Source organism: Phocoena sinus, chromosome 3 (assembly GCF_008692025.1).
Source record: "Phocoena sinus isolate mPhoSin1 chromosome 3, mPhoSin1.pri, whole genome shotgun sequence".
Lineage (NCBI taxonomy): Eukaryota > Metazoa > Chordata > Mammalia > Artiodactyla > Phocoenidae > Phocoena > Phocoena sinus.
The window spans coordinates 4,115,419-4,141,369 of record NC_045765.1 but is presented as its reverse complement, the minus strand read 5'-3'; the positions used below and the strand labels follow the sequence as shown (position 1 = coordinate 4,141,369).

At 54.0% G+C, this 25,951-nt stretch overlaps 1 protein-coding gene across 3 annotated transcripts in view; it reads left to right on the top strand.

Annotated features, from left to right (window-relative positions):
* PTPRS (protein tyrosine phosphatase receptor type S) overlaps positions 1–18,977 on the top strand; it is a 103,020-nt gene extending 84,043 nt beyond the window's left edge. For 2 of the 3 annotated variants that reach the window (XM_032626552.1, XM_032626550.1), the window contains exons 14-34: positions 747–1,355; positions 1,811–1,908; positions 2,426–2,679; positions 3,564–3,657; positions 3,753–3,968; positions 4,457–4,614; positions 5,137–5,148; positions 5,327–5,439; positions 7,169–7,216; positions 8,452–8,549; positions 8,629–8,752; positions 9,338–9,513; positions 9,593–9,712; positions 12,533–12,687; positions 12,786–13,071; positions 13,302–13,480; positions 14,211–14,337; positions 14,423–14,548; positions 16,470–16,624; positions 16,815–16,950; positions 17,655–18,977. In XM_032626552.1, the coding sequence (XP_032482443.1) occupies positions 747–1,355; positions 1,811–1,908; positions 2,426–2,679; positions 3,564–3,657; positions 3,753–3,968; positions 4,457–4,614; positions 5,137–5,148; positions 5,327–5,439; positions 7,169–7,216; positions 8,452–8,549; positions 8,629–8,752; positions 9,338–9,513; positions 9,593–9,712; positions 12,533–12,687; positions 12,786–13,071; positions 13,302–13,480; positions 14,211–14,337; positions 14,423–14,548; positions 16,470–16,624; positions 16,815–16,950; positions 17,655–17,723 (3,353 nt within the window). In that variant the 3' untranslated portion in view covers positions 17,724–18,977. The remainder of the gene's footprint in view (positions 1–746; positions 1,356–1,810; positions 1,909–2,425; positions 2,680–3,563; positions 3,658–3,752; positions 3,969–4,456; positions 4,615–5,136; positions 5,149–5,326; positions 5,440–7,168; positions 7,217–8,451; positions 8,550–8,628; positions 8,753–9,337; positions 9,514–9,592; positions 9,713–12,532; positions 12,688–12,785; positions 13,072–13,301; positions 13,481–14,210; positions 14,338–14,422; positions 14,549–16,469; positions 16,625–16,814; positions 16,951–17,654) is intronic. The other variant, XM_032626553.1, reaches the window with a different exon arrangement.
* Positions 18,978–25,951: the final 6,974 nt, after the last annotated feature.

Genomic DNA, 25,951 nt, shown 5'->3' with positions numbered 1-25,951 from the left:
AGAGCCATGCTTGCTAAGCAGAACCTGTTGCATACACTGTGACTGTTCACACCACCGTCCATTAAAGGTCCTGATAAGTCCTGCAGTGGAGAAGCCTGGTTTCATGTATAGAGCTTCAGCACTGCAGGGCTTCTCAGGGCTTTGACACATTGATCACTACTCAGACTGTGAGAACCATGGGGGCAGGGACAGGGTTTTGGACACTCCTACGTTCCATGGATATTAATCAGGTGCCGGCAGGAGGCAAGGGGTGAATAAATCAGGCAAGAGCTGAGTGACTTACTAACAGAAGAAGGAGAAACATAGATGCGGGCCTGCTGTGACATCTATTGATGTTTTCGTTTATCGGGTCCTCTGAGTCCCCTGCTTCCTCGCTGTTCCTTGCACTCAGCACAGTCTCACCTCAGGGCCTTTGCACTGGCTGTTCCCTCTGCCTGAATCACTGTTCCCCCCAGACCTCCCCGCAGCTCCCTCCCTCACCTTCAAGTCTTTGCTTCTGAGCGAAGCCTTCCCAAGACCACTTTTAAAAATGGCAACCCCTTGGGAATTCCCTGGCCGTCCAGTGGTTAGGACTCCACGCTTTCACTGTGGAGGGCCCAGGTTCAATCCCTGGTCAGGGAACTAAGATCCCACAAGCTGCATGGTGTGGCCAAAAAAAAAAAAAAACCGGCAACCTCACCCTGTGCTCCCAGGCTGACCCCTGCCTTGTATCTCCCCCCCCCCACCCCCCCCACCCCCCGCAACAGTGCTGGGCCGCCCCACCCTGTCGGTGCAGCAGACCCCCGAGGGCAGCCTGCTGGCACGCTGGGAGCCCCCGGCCGGCACCGCCGAGGACCAGGTGCTGGGCTATCGCCTGCAGTTCGGCCGCGAGGACTCATCGCCCCTGGCCACACTGGAGTTCCCGCCCACCGAGGACCACTACACTGCGTCGGGCGTGCACAAGGGCGCCACGTACGTGTTCCGGCTGGCGGCCCGGAGCCGAGGCGGCCTGGGCGAGGAGGCAGCCGAGGTCCTGAGCATCCCCGAGGACACGCCCCACGGCCACCCACAGATCCTCGAGGCGGCCGGCAACGCCTCCGCCGGCACAGTCCTGCTCCGCTGGCTGCCGCCAGTGCCCGCCGAGCGCAACGGGGCCATTGTCAAGTATACAGTGGCTGTGCGGGAGGCCGGCGCCCTGGGCCCCGCCCGAGAGACCGAGCTGCCCGCGGCGGCCGAGCCGGGCGCCGAGAACGTGCTCACGCTGCAGGGCCTCAAGCCCGACACGGCCTATGACCTCCAAGTGCGGGCCCACACGCGCCGCGGCCCCGGCCCTTACAGCCCCCCCGTCCGCTACCGGACGTTCCTGCGGGACCAAGGTAGGCGCGCGGTGATCCCCGCACCAGAGCCGGACCGGGCCTCGTGCCCACCCCCACCCCAGCCCCCTCCCTCTCCCCCGCCCAGGTAAGTGGTCACTTTTCTGCTTCCTCGTGGACGCTCAAGGCGAGTCCAGACCCCGAGGCTCCGGCGTTGGCAAAGGTGGGACACGCCTAGGTGGCACCGCCGCCCCCGTACACCGCCCCCCGCCCTCCCCGTCCCCCCCCCCCCACCCCCCTCCACCCCCGCCTTCTCTCTCTAGCTGCGCCGTCTCCCGCGGCAGGGACTTGGAACAGGCAGGGCCGGGCCAGGGCCAGGCAGTAAGGCCACGGGCACAGCGGACGACAGGGAGCGCCTGGGCCGCCCCACACACAACCCCGTCCCCCCGCTCCCCCCGCCCCCCAGCACTCACGGGACCTCTCCTTTGCTTTTTCCCGCCTGCCGCTGCCTGGTGCAGTCTCGCCCAAGAACTTCAAGGTGAAGATGATCATGAAGACGGCGGTTTTGCTCAGCTGGGAGTTCCCCGACAACTACCACTCGCCCACGCCCTACAAGGTGCAGCCTCCCGATGAGTCGGGGGGGGGGGGGGGGGCGGGGCTCGGCCGGGGTTGGGCCCAGGGTTGGGGGTCAGCTGGACTCACCGCCGGGTAGGCTTGAGGCTCAGTCTGGGGTTGGGGCTTAGTTCGGTGTCAAGATTTATTAGTCTGGGATCCAGGCTCAGTCAGAATTGGGGCCTAGCCTGGGATCGGGGCTCAGCTAGGATTCAGGCCCAGTGTCTCAGTCTAGGCTCGAGCCTCAGTCTGGAATTAGGGCTCTTTAAGGATTGAGACTTAGAGCCAGGACTTGGCCGCGATGGAAGCTCAGCCTGGGTGCGGGGCTCAATCTGGGGTTGGGGCTGAGTTTGGGGTCAAGACTTAGTTTGGGATCAAGGCTCTGTTAGAATTGGGGCTCAGCTGGGATTGAGGCTCAGTCTGGGGTCACAGTTGGCAGGGTCAGGGCTAAGTCTGGGATCCAGGCTCAGTCAGGACCAGGGGCTCAACCCAGAGCCCTGCTGAGCTGGCCCGTCCCACAGATCCAGTACAATGGGCTCACACTGGACGTGGACGGCCGCACCACCAAGAAGCTCATCACGCACCTCAAGCCCAACACCTTCTACAACTTCGTGCTGACCAACCGCGGCAGCAGCCTGGGTGGCCTCCAGCAGACGGTCACTGCCTGGACCGCCTTCAACCTGCTCAGCTCTAAGCCCAGCGTGACCCCCAAGCCTGACTCCGAAGGCTACATTGTGGTGTATCTGCCTGACGGCCAGAGCCCTGTGCCTGTCCAGTAAGCTCAACTCGCCCCGCTCAGGGATTTTGCACCCCTCCACCAGCCAGCTACCCCTCCACCAACCAGCTCTGTGACTGGGGCCAGCCGCTTGATCTCTCTGTGCCTCAGTTTCCTCAACTGTCTGTAAAACAGAGATCGCATCAGCCCCACCCCGTGTGGTTCCCCTGAAGGTCCAGTGCTTCTCATAGATGTCACTAAATGTGACCTCGTGTCTGCTCCTTGAGCATTCCCTGACGCCCCCATATGCCTGACCTTCTACTGGTTCTAGGTTCCTAGACTGGTTGGTGGGGAGACAGAGCTGGACACAGACACCCTCAGCCCCATGGTGTGGCAGTGAGAGGCACCAGGGCTGAGAGTCCCCAGTAAGGAGAGGAGGACTCTGGGAAGCAGGGGAAAATCGAGGATTACAAAACTGTGGGCATGGAAGCTGGGGTTTTGAAGGATGTATAGGAGTTTGAGAACTATACAGTTGACCCTCGAACAGCACAGGTTTGAATTACATGGGTCCACTTATATGCGTATTTCTTTCAAGAAGTACAGACTACAGTATTACACAATCCATGGCTGGTTGAATCCACAGATAGATAGAGAACCATGGATACAGAGGATCAGCTGTACTTACGCATGGATTTTTGACTAACCCCCACGTTGTTGAAGGGTCAACTGTAATTTCACAGGGTAGGTTTTATAGGCAAAAGGTACAGTATCATCAAAAGCCTGGAGGCTTGAATCAGGAACTATAGTCCTATGTGACTGGGGCCGTATGCCCAATGTATGAGCAGAAGGGAAGATTCAGAGAGGGGCGGCTCCCCATCTCAGCCCTAGATAGCATCCCTTGGTCATGCTAGTAGACAACCCCCCATGACTCCATCTCCTGATAGGAACTACTTCATTGTGATGGTGCCACTGCGTAAATCTCGTGGTGGCCAGTTCCTGACCCCGCTGGGCAGCCCAGAGGAAATGGACCTGGAGGAGGTAAGAGCCAGTGGGGCCCAGACAACGTCCCAGCTTTCGTGAGCCCAGTTGCTCCCAGCCAGGTTCGTGAGCAGCCCACATCTCTGTTCCCACAGCTGATCCAGGATATCGCACGGCTGCAGAGGCGCAGCCTGCGGCACTCGCGCCAGCTGGAGGTGCCCCGGCCCTACATCGCAGCTCGCTTCTCAGTGCTGCCACCCACCTTCCATCCCGGCGACCAGAAGCAGTACGGTGGCTTTGACAACAGGGGCTTGGAGCCTGGCCACCGATATGTTCTCTTTGTGCTTGCTCTGCTGCAGAAGAGCGAACCCGTAAGTCCCAAATGGTGTCTGCCCATATCGAGCCACACCCACTGAGTGAGGCAGGCCAGTCCCTAGGGCCCTGACCTCAGAACCAGACACAGATCCTCCTAACTGTGGTCAGAGTTGGGCAGAGGGAACGGTTTGAGGTTGAGGGTATCCCATAGGGAAGGTTTGTTAGAGGAAAGGATTTTGGAACTAGGGCTTTGACGGATGTGTAGGAGTTCGGTAAAGAAAGGGCATCCCACAGTTTGCATGTGCAAAGGTCTGGGGTGCAAGAGGAGCAAAAGGGATTTCAGAGTGGCTGAAACAGAGTGAGGAAGGGGGAGAGTGAAGATTGGCAAGGGCCAGGCCACGTAGGCCACCAGGGTCAGGGTTCTTGGGAGCTGTAGGAGGGTTTAGAGTAGGGGATGGACGTGGATTTGTGTTTGAGAAAGACCCATGTGGCCACCGTGAGGAGGACGGGCACTGATGGAGGTCCCCCCACCCCATTCCTGCAGACATTTGCGGCAAGCCCCTTCTCAGACCCCTTCCAGCTGGATAACCCAGACCCGCAGCCCATTGTGGACGGCGAGGAGGGGCTCATCTGGGTGATCGGGCCCGTGCTGGCTGTGGTTTTCATCATCTGCATCGTTATTGCCATCTTGCTCTATAAGAAGTGAGCCCCCTGCCCCGCCCCCCACTTGACAGGAGGGAAGCCTTCCTAAAAAAGGAGGGGGGTCTGGAAAGATCCAGGGGGGAACGGTCATCTCAGAGGATCATCGCAGAAGGCCTGTATAGTCCAGACGGGGAAACCAGGGCTCAGAGAAATTAAGCCACCTGATCAAAGTCACACAGCCTGGGAAATGGCAGGGCTAGGGTTCCATCCCAGCCAGTGATTTGACTCCTGTTAAGTCTCGCGCTCCACTCGGCAAGATTTGGGGTGGGGGCTGCCTCTGTCCGGTTTAACGAGGTCACGTGGGACATGTCCCAGCTTAGAAAGAGAGGGCTGAGATGTTATTCCTTGTGGTGGGGGACCCACGCAGGAAGGATTAGCCCCATTTTCTGGAGGAGACCGAGACTCAGAGAGGGAAAGAAAGCCACCCACAGTCACAGAACAGGCCCTTGATGGCCAGCACACCCTCATCTGTCTTCTTTCTCCCCCCCGCCACTCCTCACCTATGTCTGTTTTCGGGAGCAGTAAGCCTGACAGGTAAGAACTGGTCCTGCCCTTTGGAGGCCAGGGAGGGGAACTGGGGTGGCGTCGTGCCTGTTGGGTGAGCGGGCGCCTGGCTGCTCCAGCCATTGCACACGTGTCTGTGCGTGGTCGTGGGAACCCCGGTTGCGCGCAGCTGGGTCACATGTTCGCGTATCTGCTTGCTCCTACAAAGTAAACGCAAGGACTCAGAGCCCCGCACCAAATGCCTACTGAACAACGCCGACCTCGCCCCCCACCACCCCAAGGACCCCGTGGAAATGAGACGCATTAACTTCCAGACGCCAGGTATGTGCTGATCCCAGGTGCCAGGGACGACAGCGATGGGGGAAGGGGAGAGGTAGCATAGGGAGAGAGGAAGCTGCCACCTCAGTGGATCCCGAGGACTGCCCCCACTGAACTGTGCTTGGTACGATTCAGTTCCTAATTCCCAAATTCCTCCGTGGCTCTGGGCTTGGAACTGTCATGGGTTGATTCTGCTTACAACCAAGGGAGGCTTTCGAAGAGTTGCGTTTAACTGGTGGCTGCTGTCTTCTCTGAGAGCTTAAAGGACATCTTCAGACAAAGACAAAAGCAAAACTTTTCTGAATCCTCATGTCTTTTGGCAGAAAGAGCTCTGCTTCTGTTCACACCTCTGGTTTTAAGGCCACACAGTGGTGGGTGTTAGGGTTTTTCCCACTCCCCAGGGATGTGCCCCTAGCAAGGTGTAAGAATTCCACCTCCACCACACTCTGTCTCTCTCCCCTCCATGGCCGCAGATGCTCATGTTCTCCCTGCCTCTTTATAGTTCCCTGTAGGTTAACAGGATTCAGCCGAGTCGCCTGCCATGCTTGGTGGGAGAACTGAATCAGGACCTTGCCCTTGATCATCTTCATAGGCAGTGGTCCTCTCATTCCCTTTTTTTTTTTTTTTTTTTTTGCGGTACGCGGGCCTCTCACTGTTGTGGCCTCTCCCGTGGCGGAGCACAGGCTCCGGACGCGCAGGCTCAGCGGCCACGGCTCACGGGCCCAGCCGCTCCGCGGCATGTGGGATCTCCCCGGACCGGGGCACGAACCCGTGTCCCCTGCATCGGCAGGCGGACTCTCAACCGCTGCGCCACCGGGAAGCTCCACCTCCTCCCTCTTAATGGGCTCATGCCAGCTGCTTCTCACCAAATAAGGAATTTTTAACTTAACTGCTGGCCGCTGTTCTCCTTATGAGCTCACAGCATGGTAACGTCTGTCTCTCTGCTTGCACCCAGCTCTTCACTTCTTGTCTCTGAACTCGTTCATATTAACTCTTCCCAACCAAATGGAGATTTTAAAACATTTATATTGAACTGATGGCTGCAGTCCTCTTGAAGGGCTCGTGCGTATAGCCTTGCATGCTATTCCTAATGTATTTTATTTCTCTCTCTTTTCTGCTGCTGGACTGTCTCATGTTAGTTCCATGTTTATCCAAACGAGGATTTTGATCATTTATTTTAACTGATGGCTGCAGTCCTCCATAAGAGATCATGAAAGGTCTCATGACACCCCTCATGTACTCCCTTCTCTTTTCTGTCTCTGGACCAGCTTATCTCAATTCTGTTTCCATCCAAATGAGGATTTTTAAATGTGTATGTTTTAAGTGATTGGTGCTGTCCTCCTTAAAGGTCATGACATGGGCCCGTATGTCCTTCCCCTGCCCCCAAGTTTCTCCCTCACCATCCTGCCTCTCCTCCAAAATCCCCTCTGCTGACCCCAACAGGGGACCCAAGGCCAGGTTGGTCTGGGGGGACACGTTGATAGAAGAGCCTAAAACTTTGGGATCTTTCCGAGGTCACAGCTGAAAATCAGGGCTGGCCGATGTCCAGCCGGAGGGAAGCACAGCAGCTGCCGTTGGTTCTCCGGTTGGGGCCCAGGCGGCCGTGTGTCCCTCACTCGTTGCTCTGCCCTTTGCGTCTGTCCACCGGCTGCTGTGCGTGCACCCAGCGAGGGGCGGGGGGAGGTGGCCTCCCTGCGTGTTTTCATTTATTTATTGTTTGCTGTTTCTGCAGATTCAGGCCTCAGCAGCCCCCTCAGGGAGCCGGGGTTTCACTTTGAAAGTTAGTTCCTGTGTCTCTGTTCTTAGCTTCCTTTCGCGCCTGTTTGTTTTCATCCTTGGTTTCTCCATCCCGCCTCCTCTCTCTCTGCCCGCCTGTCCTGCGCTGGCTTCTCGAGGGGGGGCGGGGGTGTGGTCTGCCGGGCCCTGAGGTCGCGGGCTGTGACTGCGTGCGTGCGTGCGTGTGCGCGTGTGTGTGTGTGTGTGTGTGGTGTGTGTGAGAGAGAGAGAGAGAGAGTGTGGGAGCGGGAGTCTAGGTGAGACATGTATGTACATGTAAGTATCGCCCATGTGATAGGGGACCCACCAGTCAAATGGACACCAGCCCCAGACCCCTCAGATGTGGGCTCTGGGGCAGCCCCCGGGGTGGCGGGGAACACGCAGGGGCTCAGACCAACAGCTCTTCACCAGCTGGCTCAGCACATCTTTATCGGTTTAACACCAGTGCTTTGGTGCTGGCGTATAGCCGTCAGCCTCCCTATATCTGCAGAGCGAATGTGTGAGCTCATGCATGGCCACCAGGCCCCAGGAGAGGCCAGGGGTCTGGCAGGCTCAGATATGGGGAGGAAAGAGCCAGGCCCACCCCCCGACCTCCAGCCACCCCCACCCCCCCGGGGGCTCCAAAGATAAGGGACGTCACCATCCCATGTACCAGATGAGAAAATGAGCCCTCAGAGATCAGGGGTTCGTGGCAGCTGCCCCACCATCCAACACACACATACCCCGTGTCTCCCCTCCCCGGTCCCTCAGCTCCACCTGGCAGAGGACTTTTGGGTCCCTCTGATCCCCCAGGGGCCGGAAGGGGTACTGGCCTCCCGCCCCTGCCCCAGGGATGGTATTTCCGAAAGCCCGGCCAGCTGCATTCGCTTCTTCATCTCTGTCACTTGCCTGCTTCACGAGGCACCAGGAGCTTGAAGTCCTGGGCGCGTTGACCCTTCCCCAGCCCCTGCATCCCCAGCTGGTTGCAGGGGGGCACTGGGGAGGGAGGGCACTGGGAGCTGGGGCTCAGCCCAGAGCCGTCACCTCGTGCTACCCCCTTCAGCCCCGCAGGCCTGGGGTCCCTGCCCCCACGGGGGCTGCCCTGAACCTTCCCCTCCCCCACCACTCCCTCTAACTGCAGCTCGTCCATTGCAGACTCACACTGTAGAGCAACCCCCCCCCCCCCCGCCCTCCCCCCCACCGGCCCCCGGGCTGGCCCCCGAGTGACCGGCCACGCCGTTGGGTCTTCTCTCCCCGCAGGCATGCTCAGCCACCCACCCATCCCCATCGCGGACATGGCAGAGCACACAGAACGCCTCAAGGCCAACGATAGCCTCAAGCTCTCCCAGGAGTACGAGGTGAGCTGGCCCCCACCTCCCACTCTCCCGGGCCCACAGACACCCACCCTGACACCCCCCCGCATCCCCTTCCCCGCAGTCCATCGATCCGGGCCAGCAGTTCACGTGGGAGCACTCCAACCTGGAAGTGAACAAGCCCAAAAACCGCTATGCCAACGTCATCGCCTATGACCACTCTCGTGTCATCCTCCAGCCCATCGAAGGTAGCACGCGGGGCCCCAGGCTCCGTCATGCCCAGCCGCATTCCACAGAGAGCGTACAGACCCCATGCCTCCTCTTGGCCACGGGGCCAGGCCAGAGTGGACTAGCTAGGGGACGGGGTGGGGAAACTGAGGCCTGGTCCAACGCTAGCCGGAAGCCACTGGGAAGTTTTAGATGTGTATTTAACTGATGGCCGCTGTCCATTACATATTTCCATCTATTCCTCTACCTCAGTGACGCTCATCAGGGCAGTTCCACCACCCGGGACATTTGGCGATGTCTGGGGACATTTTTGTTGTCACGGCTTAGAGGAAGGGGATGCTGGTGGTATCTAGGGTATAGAGGCCAGGGATGCTGCTCAGTAACTTGCAATGCACAGGACAGCCCCGAGCACAGAATGATACGGCCCCAAATGGCTATAGTGTTGAGGTGGAGAAACCACGAAGTACCTGCCACACGATTTCCTTGGGGACAGATTGGGGCGGCCCAGGAGGGCTTCCAGTAAGTGGGAAGTGGTGGACCAGGTGGAACCAGCCTAGAAGGACAGAGTGCCCCCACCGATCTCTGGCTTCTCACCCCGGCTGTAGGCATCGTGGGCAGCGATTACATCAACGCCAACTACGTGGACGGCTATCGGCGGCAGAATGCGTACATTGCCACGCAGGGGCCGCTGCCTGAGACCTTCGGTGACTTCTGGCGTATGGTGTGGGAGCAGCGCTCCGCTACCATCGTTATGATGACACGGCTAGAGGAGAAATCACGGGTGAGGCCTGGACCCTGTGGCCCCCAAGCCCTCAGTCGGCTCCGGCCCACACTCACCTCTGTTCTCTTACCTGGTACAGATCAAATGCGATCAGTACTGGCCCAACAGGGGCACGGAGACCTACGGCTTCATCCAGGTCACCCTGCTGGACACCATCGAGCTGGCCACGTTCTGCGTGCGGACGTTCTCCCTGCACAAGGTGGGGCCCAGGCCGGGACTGGGGGGCTCTGGGGAGGGGGTGATGGGGGTGGAGGAGGAAGATGAGCTTCTGCCCTGGGAGCTCCCCATGGGACAGAGAAGAAACCATGTTGTCCCAGGCTGACCACATTCTCAGGTGGCCCACTTCGTGGATGGGGACACTGAGACTCAGAGGGGAACAGCTCTTGTCTCCATCCACAGCAGGAGGACAAACCAGCAGAGTCCTACTTAGCAGTGAACCTGCTGTCCCCTTGCCATCAATCCTCCTGCCCCACACACCAGGTCTTCCTGGCCTGGCTCTCTGGCCTCACCCAGCCTGGGTTTATGGCAGGGTCCTGGCAGGGTCTTGGCCATGCGGTCAAGGGGCTTCCAGTCTTGGATGGAAGACACAGTGGGCAGTTGAGACTGGGGCAGAGGGAGTCTTTAGATATGTATTTAACTGACGGCTGCTGTGCGTAACGTGGTTCCGTGTGTCCTTGTACATCAGTGGTTTTCAGTTGGGGCATTTTGCCATTCGGGGGACATTTGGCAATGTCTGGGGGCACTTTCAAAAAAATTTTTTATTGAAGTGTAGCTCATTTACAATGTATTAATTTCTGTTGTCTAGCAAAGTGATTCAGTTATACATAAATATACATTCTTTTTCGTATTCTTTTTCATTATGGTTTATCACAGGACATTGAATACGGTTCCTTGTGCTATACAGTAGGACCTTGTCGTTTATTCATTCTGTATATAATAACTTACATCTGCTGACCCCAACCCCCCACTCCTTCCCTCCCCCAACCCCCTCCCCCTTGGCAACCACAAGTCCGTTCTGTATGTCCGTGAGTGTGTTTCTGTTTCGTAGATAGGTTCATTTGTGTCATTAGATTCTGCATATAAGTGATATCACATGGTAGTTGTCTTTCTCTTTCTGACTTCACTTAGTATGATAATCTCTAATGGCGTCCATGTTGCCGCAAGTGGCCTTATTTTGTTCTTTCTTATGGCTGAGTTGTATTCCATTGTATATGTGTGCTACATCTTCTTTATCCATTCATCTGTCAGTGGACACTTAGGTTGTTTCCATGTCTTGGTTATTGTTGATAGTGGTGCTATGAACATAGAAGTGCATGTATCTTTTTGAATTGGGGTTTTGTCTGGATATACGCCCAGGAGTGGGATTGCTGGATCATATGGTAGCTCTGTTTTTAGTTTTCTGAGGAACCTCCATACTGTTTTCCACAGTGGCTGCACCAACTTACATTCCCACCAACAGTGTAGGAGGGTTCCCTTTTCTCCACACCCTCTCTAGCATTTGGTATTTGTGGAGTTTTTTAATGATGGTCATTCTGACCTGTGTGAGGTGGTACCTCATTGTAGTTTTGATTTGCATTTCTCTAATAATTAGCGACGTTGAGCATCTTTTCACGTGCCTCTTGGCCATCTGTATGCCTTCTCTGGAGAAATGTCTATTTAGGTCTTCTGCCCATTTTTCCATTGGGTGGTTTGTTTTTCTTGTCGTTGAGTCGTATGAGCTGTCTGTATATTTTGGAAATTAAGCCCTTGTCGGTCGGTCGCATCGTTTGCAGACATTTTTTTGTACGTTGTCTTTTTGTTTATGGTTTCCTTTGCTGTGCAAAAGCTTGTAAGTTTAATTAGGGTTCCATTTGTTTATTTTTGTTTTTATTTCTAGTGCCTTGGGAGACAGGGGACGCTTTTTAGTGTCATGCTGGGGAGCGGAGGTGCTCCTGGTACCACAGTGTTCCCCTGGCCGCCAGCCGGGGCCTCTCAACATTAAGCATACATCTGGCCCAGGTGCCAGGAGACGGTCAACGGACATGAGGGGGTACAGATTTTCAGTTGATTCACACCTGAAGCACGCACTGTGTGTCAGACCCTTAGCTGGGCATCAGGACACCCAAAGTGTCCTGCTCTCGTGGGACTTACAGTCTAGTGGACAAGACACAGACAATAAATATGTAAAATGACAGGAAATCTTTCTTACACTTAAAACAGGGCAGAATAGAATGGGTAGTGGAGGACCTGCAGTTGGTGAGGGAGGGAGGAGATGTGGGGTAACAGCATTCCAGGCAGAGGGCACAGCCGTGCAAAGGCCCTGGGGCTGGACTGTGCCTGGGGTGTTTTAGGAACAGCCGGGAGTCCCGTGTGGCTGGAGCAGAGTGAGTGAGGGTGAGAGAGGGAGGAGGGGAGGGCAGGGAGGGGACGGGGCAGGTCGTGCAGGACTCTGTGGGCTGCAGGGGAGACTAGGGCTTTTACCCCCAGGGAGGGCTGTGGGCAGAGGAAGCAGAGAGAGGGGCGGGACCTGACTTGGGTGCTCACCAGTGCCCTCTGTCTGCTGAGGTGGGAATAGACTGCGGTGGGGATGCCCGGGGACCAGGGTGACTGCTCTGGTCTGGATGGATGATGATGGGGCTGGACCAGGGTGGTCACCATGGAGGGGGCGAGTGAGAAGTGGGTGGGCTTGGGGTAGACTTTGAAGGCAGAGCTGACGGTGCTGCCTGATGTCTCGGATGTGGGAAGGCAGGGGAGGGGAGTCAAGGGCGACTCCTAAATTCCGGCTGGAGTGCGTGGAAGGATGGCGCCGCCATCAGCTGAGATGGGGGGAAAGGGTCTGGGGAGAAAGTGGGGGGCACAGTGCTGGCCGCGTTGAGCGTGAGATGCCAGTGAAACTCCCAGGCAGAGACACCCCCAAGCCCCGGGTCAGCCGGGCACCTGAGTCAGGCGCTCGGAGTAGTGGTGGTCTGGAGGTGTGAACGTGGACCCCAGCACGTGGGTGGTGGGCTGTGGTGACTGGCGGTGTCCCTTTGGCCCCCAGAACGGCTCCAGCGAGAAACGGGAAGTCCGGCAGTTCCAGTTCACGGCGTGGCCGGACCACGGGGTGCCTGAGTACCCGACGCCCTTCCTGGCTTTCCTGCGGAGAGTCAAGACCTGCAACCCGCCGGACGCGGGCCCCATCGTGGTCCACTGCAGGTACCCCTGCCCCAGTCCCCTGCTCCCCGCTGCGCCCCGCCGCACCTACCCCACCCCCTTGCCCGGGGGGCCCCTGATGACCCTGCCTGTCTCCGCAGCGCTGGTGTGGGCCGCACGGGCTGCTTCATTGTCATCGACGCCATGCTTGAGCGGATCAAGCCGGAGAAGACGGTGGACGTGTACGGCCACGTGACGCTCATGCGGTCCCAGCGCAACTACATGGTGCAGACCGAGGACCAGTACAGCTTCATCCACGAGGCCCTGCTGGAGGCCGTGGGCTGCGGCAACACGGAGGTGCCTGCCCGCAGCCTCTATGCCTACATCCAGAAGCTGACCCAGGTGGAGCCCGGCGAGCACGTCACCGGCATGGAACTCGAGTTCAAGGTGGCCTGGGGGGTAGAGGTTGCTGTGGGCCGGCTGGGGGAGGGGGCTGAGCGGGAGATCAGAGTTAAGGGGACCAGAGGGTGGGGGGTTGGTGTTCCCCTGCCTGCCAGGCCCCTGTTAGCGCCCTGGCTGGAAACACACAGCCCACCCCATCCCTGAGGAAAGCAGGTTCCCAGCCGGAGGCTGTCCTGATGGTGGCCCCCCCGTCCCCTCGTCCCTCGTCCCCACAGCGGCTGGCCAACTCCAAAGCCCACACATCCCGCTTCATCAGTGCCAATCTGCCTTGTAACAAGTTCAAGAACCGCCTGGTCAACATCATGCCCTACGAGAGCACACGGGTCTGTCTGCAGCCCATCCGGGGTGTGGAGGGCTCCGACTACATTAACGCCAGCTTCATCGATGGCTACAGGTACCTGCCCCTGGCCGCTGCAGGGGCCCTGGCCTTTGCCGGGCGATGCTGAGGCTCCAGAAAGGTCCCAGCCCTGCCCTCGGGGGGGCCTCCAGTCTTGCGTGGGAGACAGCTAGACGGACCTTGCCAGTCTCCGTCACGGCTGAGGTGGAGGGAATCTTTAGACATCTATTTAAGTGATGGCTGCTGTCCGTAACATGGTTCTATCTGTCCTCCTCTATCAGAGGTTCTCAATCTGGGCAATTCTGCCACCCAGGGGAAATTTGACCGCATCTAGGGACGTTTGGATGGTCATAACGGGAGTGAGGGAGGAGGATTACTGCTGGCATCTCGGGGGCAGAAGCCAGGGGTGTTGGTGCACAGAACATGGCCCCGTCACAAAGAATCATCCAGTCCCGAACGTCGGTAGTGCCGAGGCTGAGAAACCCTGGCCAAGGGAGGCTGTTCCAGGGAGGGGGTACTGCCTGCGTATAACCCTAGGGGGAGCTTGGCCTGTGCAAACAACGGAAATTAGTTTAATGGTACCTGAGTGCAGGCAGAGGGGGAAGGCAGGACAGGTCAGCAGACAGCCCTGCAGCCTCCTGGAGAAGCGGGAATCTGTCCTCGGGCTGACGGTCTCTCCATGTGGAAAATGGGATTATTTGGAGGGTTGAACCGGACAGGGAGGGAGATGGTGCCTGGGCCGGGGGTTTCCCCGCGGCCCTGGACTCACACACACCCCGCCCCGCAGGCAGCAGAAGGCCTACATCGCCACGCAGGGGCCGCTGGCGGAAACCACGGAGGACTTCTGGCGCATGCTCTGGGAGAACAACTCAACCATCGTGGTGATGCTGACCAAGCTGCGGGAGATGGGCCGGGTGAGCCGGGGGCCGCGGGGGGAGGGGCGGGGGCGGGGCCGGGGGCGGGGGGCGGGGCTGACCACGGCGGCCACCTCCCCAACAGGAGAAATGTCACCAGTACTGGCCGGCCGAGCGCTCCGCCCGCTACCAGTACTTCGTGGTGGATCCGATGGCGGAATACAACATGCCTCAGTACATCCTTCGGGAGTTCAAGGTCACAGACGCCAGGGTGAGTTTGGGGTCGGAGTGCTGGGAAGGACCAGAACCCGGGCCGGACCCTACGGGCTGCTCACCGTTCTGCTAGTGGTCCGGAGAGGGCTTCCCTAGTTGGGGGTAGGAGCAAAGGCCCAGGGGAAGGAGAAGCCCCCAGGGCTGGTTGGAAGAAGAGTGAGTTGGCCATTTGGACAGTCACCCCCACCACCGAGTGGGGGGAAGAGAGGGCCTTGACCCCGTGGCCTCCCCGTTGGAGCGTGTGTCACACCACTCACTAGGGAACACGGCCCGAGGCGATCATGTTCAAGGGAGTGAGTGGGGCGTTTCCCTGGAAGCAAGAACCCATGGGAGGGTAGTAGCGCCAGAGGGCTGAAAGCGGGCTGGGGGAGAGGTAATGGACTGACGGTGCCGGGTGGTGGCCGACGCAGCCGTAGATGGAAAAGAGCAGAGAATCCACGGGTGGCGTGGTGGGGCGTGGGAATGTCAGTCAAGATGTTGCCAGTGGATGGCAAAGCCCGATGGGTAAAGAGCATCGTTAGCCGTCATGCGTGGGTAGCGCACACAGCGCTGCTGGATTGGTGGAGTGGGGGGATTGGAGGATCAGTGGAAGATGTTGCTGTTGGGTGGTAGTGGAGGAGGGTGGTAAACAAGGATGGTGTTGGACGGGAGGAAGGTGGGACTGGAGATTGGAACGTATGGATAACAGGATGGAGCATGCCAACAGAACATGGGTTACTACGGGTTAGTGAAGGGTGACGTGTTACCAGCAACGGGTGGAGGAAGGTGAGGTTGGAGAGGACAGATGTTTGGCCGGTGGCGGATGGAGACGATCAATGGGAAATGACTTTGGAGAGAGCAAAGAATGACGAACATTCAGCGATCAATGGTAGTAGACAGTGCCGCTGATGGTATAAGGTAGAGGAAGGTGGGGCTGGAGGAAGGAAGTGTTAGGTGGTGGAGGATGGAGACCATCGGGGTAATACGGCATCACTGGATGGCACCATTTTGATGTAGAGACCGTGACTGGGAAAAGGTAGGTGATGAGTAAAGGACGGTGGTGTGAACGTGAGTGGAAGATGGTCCTTAGAGGGGGGAGAGTGCTGAATTACCAGGGGCGGATTATGGAAGATGGTACCATTGGGTCGTGATGAACGGAAGGTGGCAGAGAGCCATGATGTTGGATGGCCCTGCTGGGTCGTGGGAAGATGGGATTGGCGAGAAGGACGGTTGAGTGGTAGGGATGGAGTACGTCAGTGGGAGGCGGCATCGTGGGACGCTCAAGTACTGAGTTACCCACAGTGGATGGTGAAAGTTAGGAGGTAACGGTGTTGGGTAGCGTGGGTAGAAGGTGAGCTTCCAGTGGTGGCTGATGGAAGATGGCGCCCTGGGGTGGTGAAGGATAGTAGATGATGGCGCTGGTGGGTGGTCGAAGACAATGGGCAGTGGTGGGGGATGGAAGATGGCACCCCTGGAAGGTGAGGGTACGGGGCAGTGCTCTTGGACTCTGAGATGGTGCAGAGTGGAGGATGCCAGGGAGCTGGAGAATGGGACCAAGAAGGGCAGATGTGCATTCTGGGACGGCAGACAGCAGTGGTGGATGGGATTGGAGCTGTGCAGAGAGGAGCAGTTCGCGGGTGGGGGGGGCGGTGAGCAATGGCCATATAAGGTGGTGTCACTGGATGGTGAAGTTAGAGGATGAGCATGGCATTCTCGGGTGGTGAAGACGAGATTGGAGCATCTCAGTGAAAGATGGTGCCCTTAGACAGTGTAGGACAAGGAGTCGTCAGGGTGGATGGCGGAAAATGGGGCGGAGGATGGGGAAGGACGGAGGGTGGTGTTGGCTGGTGGTGGAGGATGGGACTTCGGCGAGGGTGGGAAAACAACCGTGACCACCACTGACCTTGATAACAAGACTGGGCTCTCTCTCTCTGTTCCAGGATGGACAGTCCCGGACTGTCCGGCAGTTCCAGTTCACGGACTGGCCGGAACAGGGCGTGCCCAAGTCGGGGGAGGGCTTCATAGACTTCATCGGCCAAGTGCACAAGACCAAGGAACAGTTTGGCCAGGACGGCCCCATCTCTGTCCACTGCAGGTGAGCTGCTCCCCGAGCCCCGGCCCATGGCCCGGCTAGGGAAACCGAGGCCTCGTGAGGACGGCCTCGGGCACTCCCGTTTGGGCTCTTTCCATCGCTGGGAGGCATCAGAGCAGGAGGGACGGGAATCGGGCAGTTAGGTCAGGCTCCCCCAAGCACTGCCCCTGAACACCCGCACTGTCCCCAACAGCGCCGGCGTGGGCAGGACGGGTGTCTTCATCACACTCAGCATCGTGCTGGAGCGGATGCGGTACGAAGGCGTGGTGGACATCTTCCAGACCGTGAAGATGCTGCGGACCCAGAGGCCAGCCATGGTGCAGATGGAGGTGAGGGCGGGACGGGGGGAGGCGGCGGCCGGGCCCCACGCCGGCGCCGGCCCGGGCCTCTGTGTTCTCCCCTGTGCGATGGGCACAGCTACCCTCCACTCTCTGGGTGCTTGTGGGCGGAAGGTCCTCAGCCCCTCCTGCTTTGGGCTGACCCAGGAGTAAGCTGAAGGCCAGAGCTGAGAAGCGTCCCTTGGAGTGGGCAGGGATGCGTCCGTCCCGGCCCCAGAGTCACAGCGAGGTCAGGCTCAGCCAGGACCCCGGCACGGGCGGGACTTCCTGCCATCAAGTGCACATGGGACATTTTAACAATGTCCTCCAGGGACTTCCGTGGCGGTCCAGTGGTTAAGACTGCGCTCCCAATGCAGGAAATATGGGTTGGATCCCTGGTCGGGGAACTAAGATCCCACATGCCCTGCAGCACGGCCAAAAGAAAGAAAGAAAGTTAAAAGCAAAAGAAAAACCAGTGTCCTCCAAACTCTCCCGTCTCTGGGGAGACAGAGCTGGAGTGGCAGCCTGCCAACCCCCCGGGGGGGGGGGGGGGGGGGGTGGTGTCGCAGGGCATGGCTAAGCGGCTGCGTCCTAAGAGATGAGAAGGCGAGAGCCCAGCGAAGGCGCAGGCTGCTCTGGGGGTCCCGGGGAGCCCTGGGCGGCTTCAGAGCAGGAGAGGCGCTGACAGAGGCCCACCCCTCCCCTCCCCTACGCAGGACGAGTACCAGTTCTGCTACCAGGCGGCTCTGGAGTACCTCGGGAGCTTTGACCACTATGCAACCTAGAGCCTTGTCGGCCCGGCCCGGCCCGACTCCAGCGGCCCCGACGCCTCCCGTGCCGGGCGGGCCGCGAGGCCCGGACCCCGGCGGCCGGGACAGGAGGCGGCGGCCGTGTTTCCGCAGGGTCTCCGGGAGCGACGCGGCCCCTCGAGCCCCCAACCCCCGCGTGGCCCCAGCCACCCCCCCTGGACCGGCCTCTGCCTTCGCTACTCGGCACGTTCCTCATTTCCTTCCAGAACGAGATTCCAAAACGAGAGGTTCCGGGGTGGGGGGAGGGGGGGAGGCGGTGAGCAAAAGGGGGGGTTCTTCCCCAGAACCGGAGAAGGGCGGGGGCTGTGAACTTGGCCCTCGTCCTTCCCCGGGGAGCCTTCCTGCCCCACAGCCTGGAGGGCGCCAGGGATGGGGACCCGATGCAGCTCTCTTTCGAACGCAGTGTAACTATCCAGTGACATTTCCTGTTTTTTTAAATAGTGTATTTTTTTTCCTTTTTTTTTTTTTTTTTTTAAAGAAGAAACAAACGGGGGGGGGGGGGGGGGAAACAAAGAAGACTTGACTTGACAGTCAACGAATTTAAAAGGAAAAACTTGGCTTATTCCTATTCTGTTCACAGACAGTCAGTCTATTTTTTCACTGTAGCAGCCGTTCTCGTGTACCAGCTGTGTTGGCAGGCGTGCGCGGGCTTAAGCTTGCCCCTGTGGCTTGCTTTTTTTTTTTTTTCCTACCATCTGAAGGTGTACCTCACTCAAGAATAGGACCTTTTGCTCCTGATTTTTTTTTCTTCTTCTTTCTTTTATAGTGAAATTCTCAGACATATCCAGGAGGGTGAGGGTGGAGAGCAGGGGGACTCGGGCCCACCAGCGTCAGGTCTCGAGCCCACGGGCTGGGCGCTGCCACAGAGGAGATGGCAGCGACCCCCCCCCTCCCCGCAGCCTCAGCCCCCATCCCCCGGTCTCCTACCCCGAGGAGAAGGACTGAACAAAACGGGAGGTTCTCACTTCTTTGGGGAGAGAGAGGCCACGTGCCGCCCCAGATCAGGGACCCTTTCCGCCCCCTGGGACCGTGGGGCAAGTTTTGGGGCAGAAGGATGGGATTTCCCCCCCCCCCCGCCCCCACCCCTGAGCAAGTAAGTTTTTCTCTTTGTACAAGAGCAGATCTGCCGTTGCTTTCAACACTGTTTATTCAAACGGAAGCAGCTGGGTGGTTTTCCCACCTCTGTGTATGTAGATAAATTGACTTTGTATTAAAGGAAGATCGTCTGACCCCGGCCAGTGGTGGAGTCTTTGTCAAGCCCTCACCTTGTCTACCCCATCTCCCTGGGGCAGCCGGGGGCCTGGAGAGCTTGAACGCAAACCCCAAGCCCTGGCCCTGCAGGGGCTGCCTCACTGATAATAGTTAGTTACTCTTGTTGATAACTGTGACCACCACTGAGCATCTACCATGGGCCAGCCCTCTGAGGTGGGAGTCAACCCAATTTATGGATGAGGAAACAGAGAGGGCAGGCACCAATGCAAAGTCACACAGTGGTTTGAAGTGGACCTGAGATTCGTACCCCAGCCAGTCTCATCCACAGCCCACAGAAGGGTCAGTGATAAAGCTGAGTTCGTGGAGGGCTATTCTTCCCCACGCTCTAGGCCACCCAGTGAGTGGACCCTACTCTGAGCCAGAGTCAGACCCTGGAGGATGGAGGGTGAGCCATTCTGGGTCCACAGCCATGCTTGGGGCCCTTCCCCATCTGGCTTAAGACCCTGAGATGGATGAAAGATTCCCCCTGTTCTCACAGAGATGCTCCAGGGATGAGAAGGGGGTCTTAGGGAAGGGGCCCAGCCTAGGAAAGAGTGGGGTCATCCCTTTTAGAAGCAGTCAGATCCAGTAGTCAGTAAGTAAATCAAAAAAGTGATCACCACCATTAATAAGCTCAAATAGATTTACCAAACCCTATATCCCCACCCCTAAAATTCTTAAACACATATGGAACATTTATAAAAATCATCGTTAATAAAAACCAGCAGTGGAGATGTTCATGAATTTCAAGAAACAAATATTAGATAAGATAACCTGATCTTGACCCCAGGATTAGACTCTGTAATAGTTAGACTCCCCTGAAAAGGCCTACAATGAGAAATTTTAAAAACATGTTTCTAAAGGAGGCATGAGTTAAAGAAGGAATCAACATAGAAATTACAAGAAACTGAACGATTCAGATAGTACCTTATGTAATGAAACCTGTGGGATGCAGCCAAAGGGATACCCAGAGGAAAACCATAGCCTTGAACATGTTGATAAGAAAACAAATTCTGAGAACAAGTCCACTTTTAAAATATATGAACCAAACTTTCAGTTCAAGTAACTCCAATTGGGCATGACTGAGGTTCTTTTGCATTAACAGAATAGAAACCTTTCTTTAAAAACAGCATAATAGGGCTTCCCTGGTGGCGCAGTGGTTGAGAGTCCGCCCGCCGATGCAGGGGACACGGGTTCGTGCCCCGGTCCGGGAAGATCCCACATGCCGCGGAGCGGCTGGGCCCGTGAGCCATGGCCGCTGAGCCTGCGCGTCCGGAGCCTGTGCTCCGCAATGGGAGAGGCCACGGCAGTGAGAGGCCCGCGTACCACAAAAAAAAAAAAAAAAACAGCATAATAGATAAGTCTCAGGCAAGTACAGTCAAGAAAAGAGAACATTCAAGTCCAGGAAAATGGGGAAAAACATTAACTACAGATTGAGGCTTTTTTAAAATTGTGAGATGAGTATCAGGGGAGACAAGCAGGAGAGACAGTAGAGAGGGAGGGATAGTGGGAGTGATAGCAGAGCTGACATGGGAGAAAAGTCCCTCACTCTCCCCCTGTGGGATGGTGGGAAGAGCAGGCAGTAAAGAGAGGAAGGTGAAGAAATAGCATGTAAAGGACTACATTTAGTAGCCTCTGAGTTCTGAATTCAAGAAGTAGTGGAGGGGTCCTCTTCTTAGTAATAGACTGGGGGACCAAAGGGATAGAAAAGTCAGAGTCTAACCCGAGCCTGGTCCTACCTAAATTATCCGAGACTTTATCAACAGGCTTCTCTGCCCATAGGACTTCTACTCAGTCCTCAAAGCCCAGTACTAAAAGCTCCTCTAAGAAGGCATCTCTCATTTCCCTTCTCTGTTTCACTCCAGCCCACTGAGGCTAAGTAAGGTGTCTGAATAGGATCTACCTTGCCCTCCTTGAGTGTGTGACCCTTAGCTCTGAGGTTCCTCCCTTGAGATGCTCATGGCTATAGTTGGGGGTAGGTGGTGGCAGACGGGGATTTATCTGACGAATGCCTGGAAGAGGAAGGCCCTGAGGAATCGCCTCAACCCACTAACAGGAACACCAAGACCTTGACCCTCCATAGGATTCCATAACATCCATCCCCCATTTATTGGGCATTTACTGTATGCTTGGCTCGTACAATCTCACTCCTTCTGACAATGCACCAATGGACAGGTGGGAAAACTGAGGCTCAAATGGGCCAGGTTTCTTACCCAAGATCACACAGATGGTAAGTAGTGGAACCTGGACGTGGGCCCAGATCTGGCCAGTTCCCACGGTGATAGAAAGTTCAAGACGTCTAGGAGCTCCTCCAGACCACAGTCACAGCCGCATCAAGCTGAGAGGGACAGGGTCCCGGAACAGAGCCCCACCTCCCATCAGCAAGGACCTACGAGGGGCCAAAGCATTCTAGTGCTCTGGAAAGTGCAAATATACACGCTTTGTCCCTAACTAATAACATCACTTTGAAATGTTTAAAACTAAAATACCCATGAGGAGAAATGAACAGAACTACAGTGATGCTGGATGCTGAAGCTAACTCAGAAATGGCAAGACCAAACTGACAAAATAATAAGGATCTTGAGATGAATAATGCAATAGCAAACTCGAGTAAATAGATACGTACAGGACTATGTGCCCAGCAAATAAAGAATGTATGTTCTGTCCAAACACTAAGAGCCCATCGCCAAAAAAAAGGACCATGAATTAGACCATAAAAAAAAAAAAAAATGTCAGGCTTCACTCACTAGCCGCAATGCGATAAAATGATAAATCAGTGATGACATGTAGCTCCTCGAATTTACATAGGTGGAAGTGTTAACAAATGAGTCAAAGATAAGCCATACATAAATTACAAAGCATTTAGAACTGAATGATAAGACAACTGCAAATGAAAACCTTTGGGATGTAACCAAAAATGTACTCGGAGGTAAATTCAAAGTTGTAAGTGCATTTATGGAGGGAGGGAGATCACTGCATATAAATGAAATACGTAGTCAAAGAAAGTACTCAGGGAAAATACATAGCCTTATATGAATTTATAAGGAAAATAACCGAAAATAAACTAGTTAAGCTTTCAACTCAAGCACCCACAAAAGGACAAATAAACCCAAGGAAAGTCAAGGGAAAACATTATTAAGAAAATCTGAAATTAGTGAAACGGGAAAGTACAGTAACAATAACAAAATAATATAAAAAGCTGGATCTTTGGAAACACCCATAAAAGAGGAAAACCTTTGGCAAGAAGACATCACAAATAAATGTTAAGGATGACAGAGGAACCAACAGTTCTTAAAAGGGAGATATTTTAAAGGATGAGCATATATTACATATATACAACTTTATACCACTAACTGTATAAATGATAAAACAGGAAAAAAATCTAAGAAAACCAGATCATTAAAAAGTGGATAACCTTCAAAAACATGGAAATGATGGTCAAAGATCTAGCCGCCGTACCAGGCACCTTCCCAGATGGTTTTTCAGGTGAGTTTTGCCAAATCTTCAAGAAAAAGATGATTTGAATCTTTTATAAGCCATGTCAGCTTACAGAGGGAAAAAAAGAGATAGTACTCAAACTGTACAGGACAAGCCAAGAAAAAAAAAAATCTATCCCACTTATGTGCCTAGATTCAAAAAGGCTAAGAAAATACTAGCAATGCAAATCTAGCGTCTCTTCAAAAGAATAGGATGTTATGATTCAATGGGGAAGGATTTATGGAATGCAAGGATGTTTTAACATTAGAAAGCCCACTCAAAGTTAGAATAAATTGCTACCTTGGAGAGCAAATTGACAGTATCTAGTAAGCTGAAAATGTACATAATCTTTTGACTCAATAATTCCACTCCTACACATCTTACAGAGACTTGTTTTGGGCAGATGTGGCCAAGGAGACATGTAGAGGTTTGTCCATAGTGGAATTATTTGTTTAAAAAAGGACACTGTGTAATACATTTTTATTATAAACAAAAAATAAATTTAAAACCTGGAAATAATATTTTTATTTTATAAAGGATTGGAATCAAATACCCACCAGCAGGAAGAGGGTGTGGAGAAAAGGGAACACTCCTACACTGCTGGTGGGAATGTAAACTGGTGCAGCCACTATGGAAAAACAGTATGGAGGTTCTTCAAAAAACTAAAAATAGAGTTGCCATATGATCCAGCAATCCCACTCCTGGGCATATACCCAGACAAAACTATAATTCGAAATGATCATTCAGCCCTATGTTCATAGCTGTACTACTTACCATAGCCAAGACATGGAAACAACCTAAATGTCCATCAACAGATGAATGGATAAAAAAGATGTGATACACACACACACAAACCTAAACGTCCGTCAACATGAATGGATAAAAAAGATGTGGTACAGACACACAGACACACACATACACACTAGAATATTACTCAGCCATAAAAAAAGAATGAAATAATGCCATATGCAGCAACATGGATGGACCTAGAGATTATCATTCTAGGTGAAGTAAATCAGAAAGAAAAAGACGGATACTGTATGATACCGCTTATATGTGGAGTCTAAAATATAACACAGGGACGTCCCTGATGGTGCACTTGTAAAGAATCTGCCTGCCAATGCAGGGGACACAGGTTTGAGCCCTGGTCCGGGAAGATCCTACATGCCGCAGAGCAACTAAGCCTGTGCACCACAACTACTGAGCCCACATGCCGCAACTACTGAAGCCTGAGTGCCTGGAGCCTGTGCTCTGCAACAAGAGAAGCCACCGCGATGAAAAGCTCACACGCCACAACAAAGAGTAGCCCCCGCTCGCCACAACTAGAGAAGGCCCGTGTGCAGCAACAAAGACCCAACACAGCCATAAATAAATAAATTTTAAAAATAAAATATAACAGAAATGAACATGTCTATGAAAGAGAAACAAACTCACAGATGTAGAGAACAGGCCTGGGGTTGCCAAGGGGGAGGGGGGAGGGGGAGGGGGTGGGGGAGGGAAGGATTAGGAGTTTGGGATTAGATGCAAACTATTACATATAGAATGGATAAACAGCAAGGTCCTACTATATAGCACAGGGAACTATATTCAATATCCTGTGATAAACCATAATGGAAAAGAATATGAAAAAAAATACATACACATATATATATAATATATATATAACTAAATCACTTTGCTATACAGCAGGAATTAACACAACATTGCAAATCAAACTATACTCCAATAAAATTTTTTTAAAATATCCACTAGGGCTTCCCTGGTGGCGCAGTGGTTGAGAGTCCGCCTGCCGATGCAGGGGACGCGGGTTCGTGCCACGGTCCGGGGAGATCCCACATGCCGCGGAGCGGCTGGGCCCGTGAGCCGTGGCCGCTGAGCCTGCGCGTCCGGAGCCTGTGCTCCGCAACGGGAGAGGCCACAACAGTGAGAGGCCCGCATACCGCACTATCAGGAGAATGTATAAAGAACTCTGTTTGGTCATACAATGAAATACTATACAGCAATGAACACGAAGCAATTGGAACTCCGCACCACAATATAAACAAATCTCAAATACACGAAGCAAAAACAAGCAGGCCACAGGAAGAAAAGTTAGTGTAACTCCATTACAGAACACTTAAAAACACATAAAGCAAGTATATATTAGAGATAAATGCATAAGCGGCAAATATATAAAAACTCATCTATATGGCAATACTACTCAAAGCAATCTACAGAGTCAATGCAATGCCTATCAAAATCCCAATGATGATGTTTTTGCAGAAATGGCAAAGCTAATCCTCAAATTTATATGGAAGTGCAGAGAAATCTGAAGAGTCAAAACAATCTTGAAAAGGGACAATAAAGTTGTAAGACTCACACTTCCCGATTTCAAAATTTACTACAAAGCTACAGTAATCAAAACACTGTGATAAAGCATAAGGATAGACACACCGATCGATGGAACAGAAATGACAATCCAGAAATCAACCCATACATCTGTGACCAACTGATTTTTGACAAGGGTGCCAAGACCATTCAATGAAAAAAGGAAAAGTCTCTTCAACTAACGGTGCCAGGACAACTGCATATCCACACGCAAAAGAGTGAAATTTTACCCCTACCTCACACAATATATGAAAATTAACTCAAACTGGATCAAAGACCTAAATGTAAAAGAGTTAAAACTATAAAACTCTTAGAAAAACTCATCTGTAAGCAAATTCAGGGTAGTTGTTCCCTCTGGGCAGGAATAAGCAGAATGCATTCAGCAAAGTGTACACATGTAAATCCAACTCCATGTATATGTTTTAATTTTCAACTTGGGTGTTAAGGATATGGTGTCCATTATATCATTATATCACTTTTGTATATCTAAAATAAGAAAATAATAAATCAATCCATGGAAAAAGGAAATATCACCCCAAAGCATTTGATTAAAAAAAAAGTAAACAACTGTTCCTTAATTTGATAAAGTAATTGACAATGCTGAAACTTTAGAACAAAAGTGGGCAGTTTAGGTTTTGCAGGCCAGAAGGTCTCTGTTGCAACTACTCAGCTGGGCTGCTACAGCACACATGCAGCCATAGACCAAACAAATGGGTGTGGCTGTGTTTCAATAAAACTTTATTTATAAAAACTGGTAGTGAACTGGATTTGGCCCACAGGCCATAGTGAGCCAGTCTCTGATCTAGAAACATATCCAGTGAACTTGGAAATGACTCAAGGAATTTCATTACCATAACAATCATTTTATATAATACTAGGGACCCCAGACAGTGCAACAAGAGCAAGAAATGAGTTGCAAGTATGAAAGGAAAATGACAAAGCTTTCATTATTGCAAGAAATATGACTGCCTACCAGACAACTTGAACGAATCATCTTAAACTGTACTATAAGAAAGAAGAAAATCCAACAAAACACCAGTTAACAAAGCCAACATAAAAAGTCATTGGCCTGGGACTTCCTTGATGGTGCAGTGGTTAAGAATCCGCCT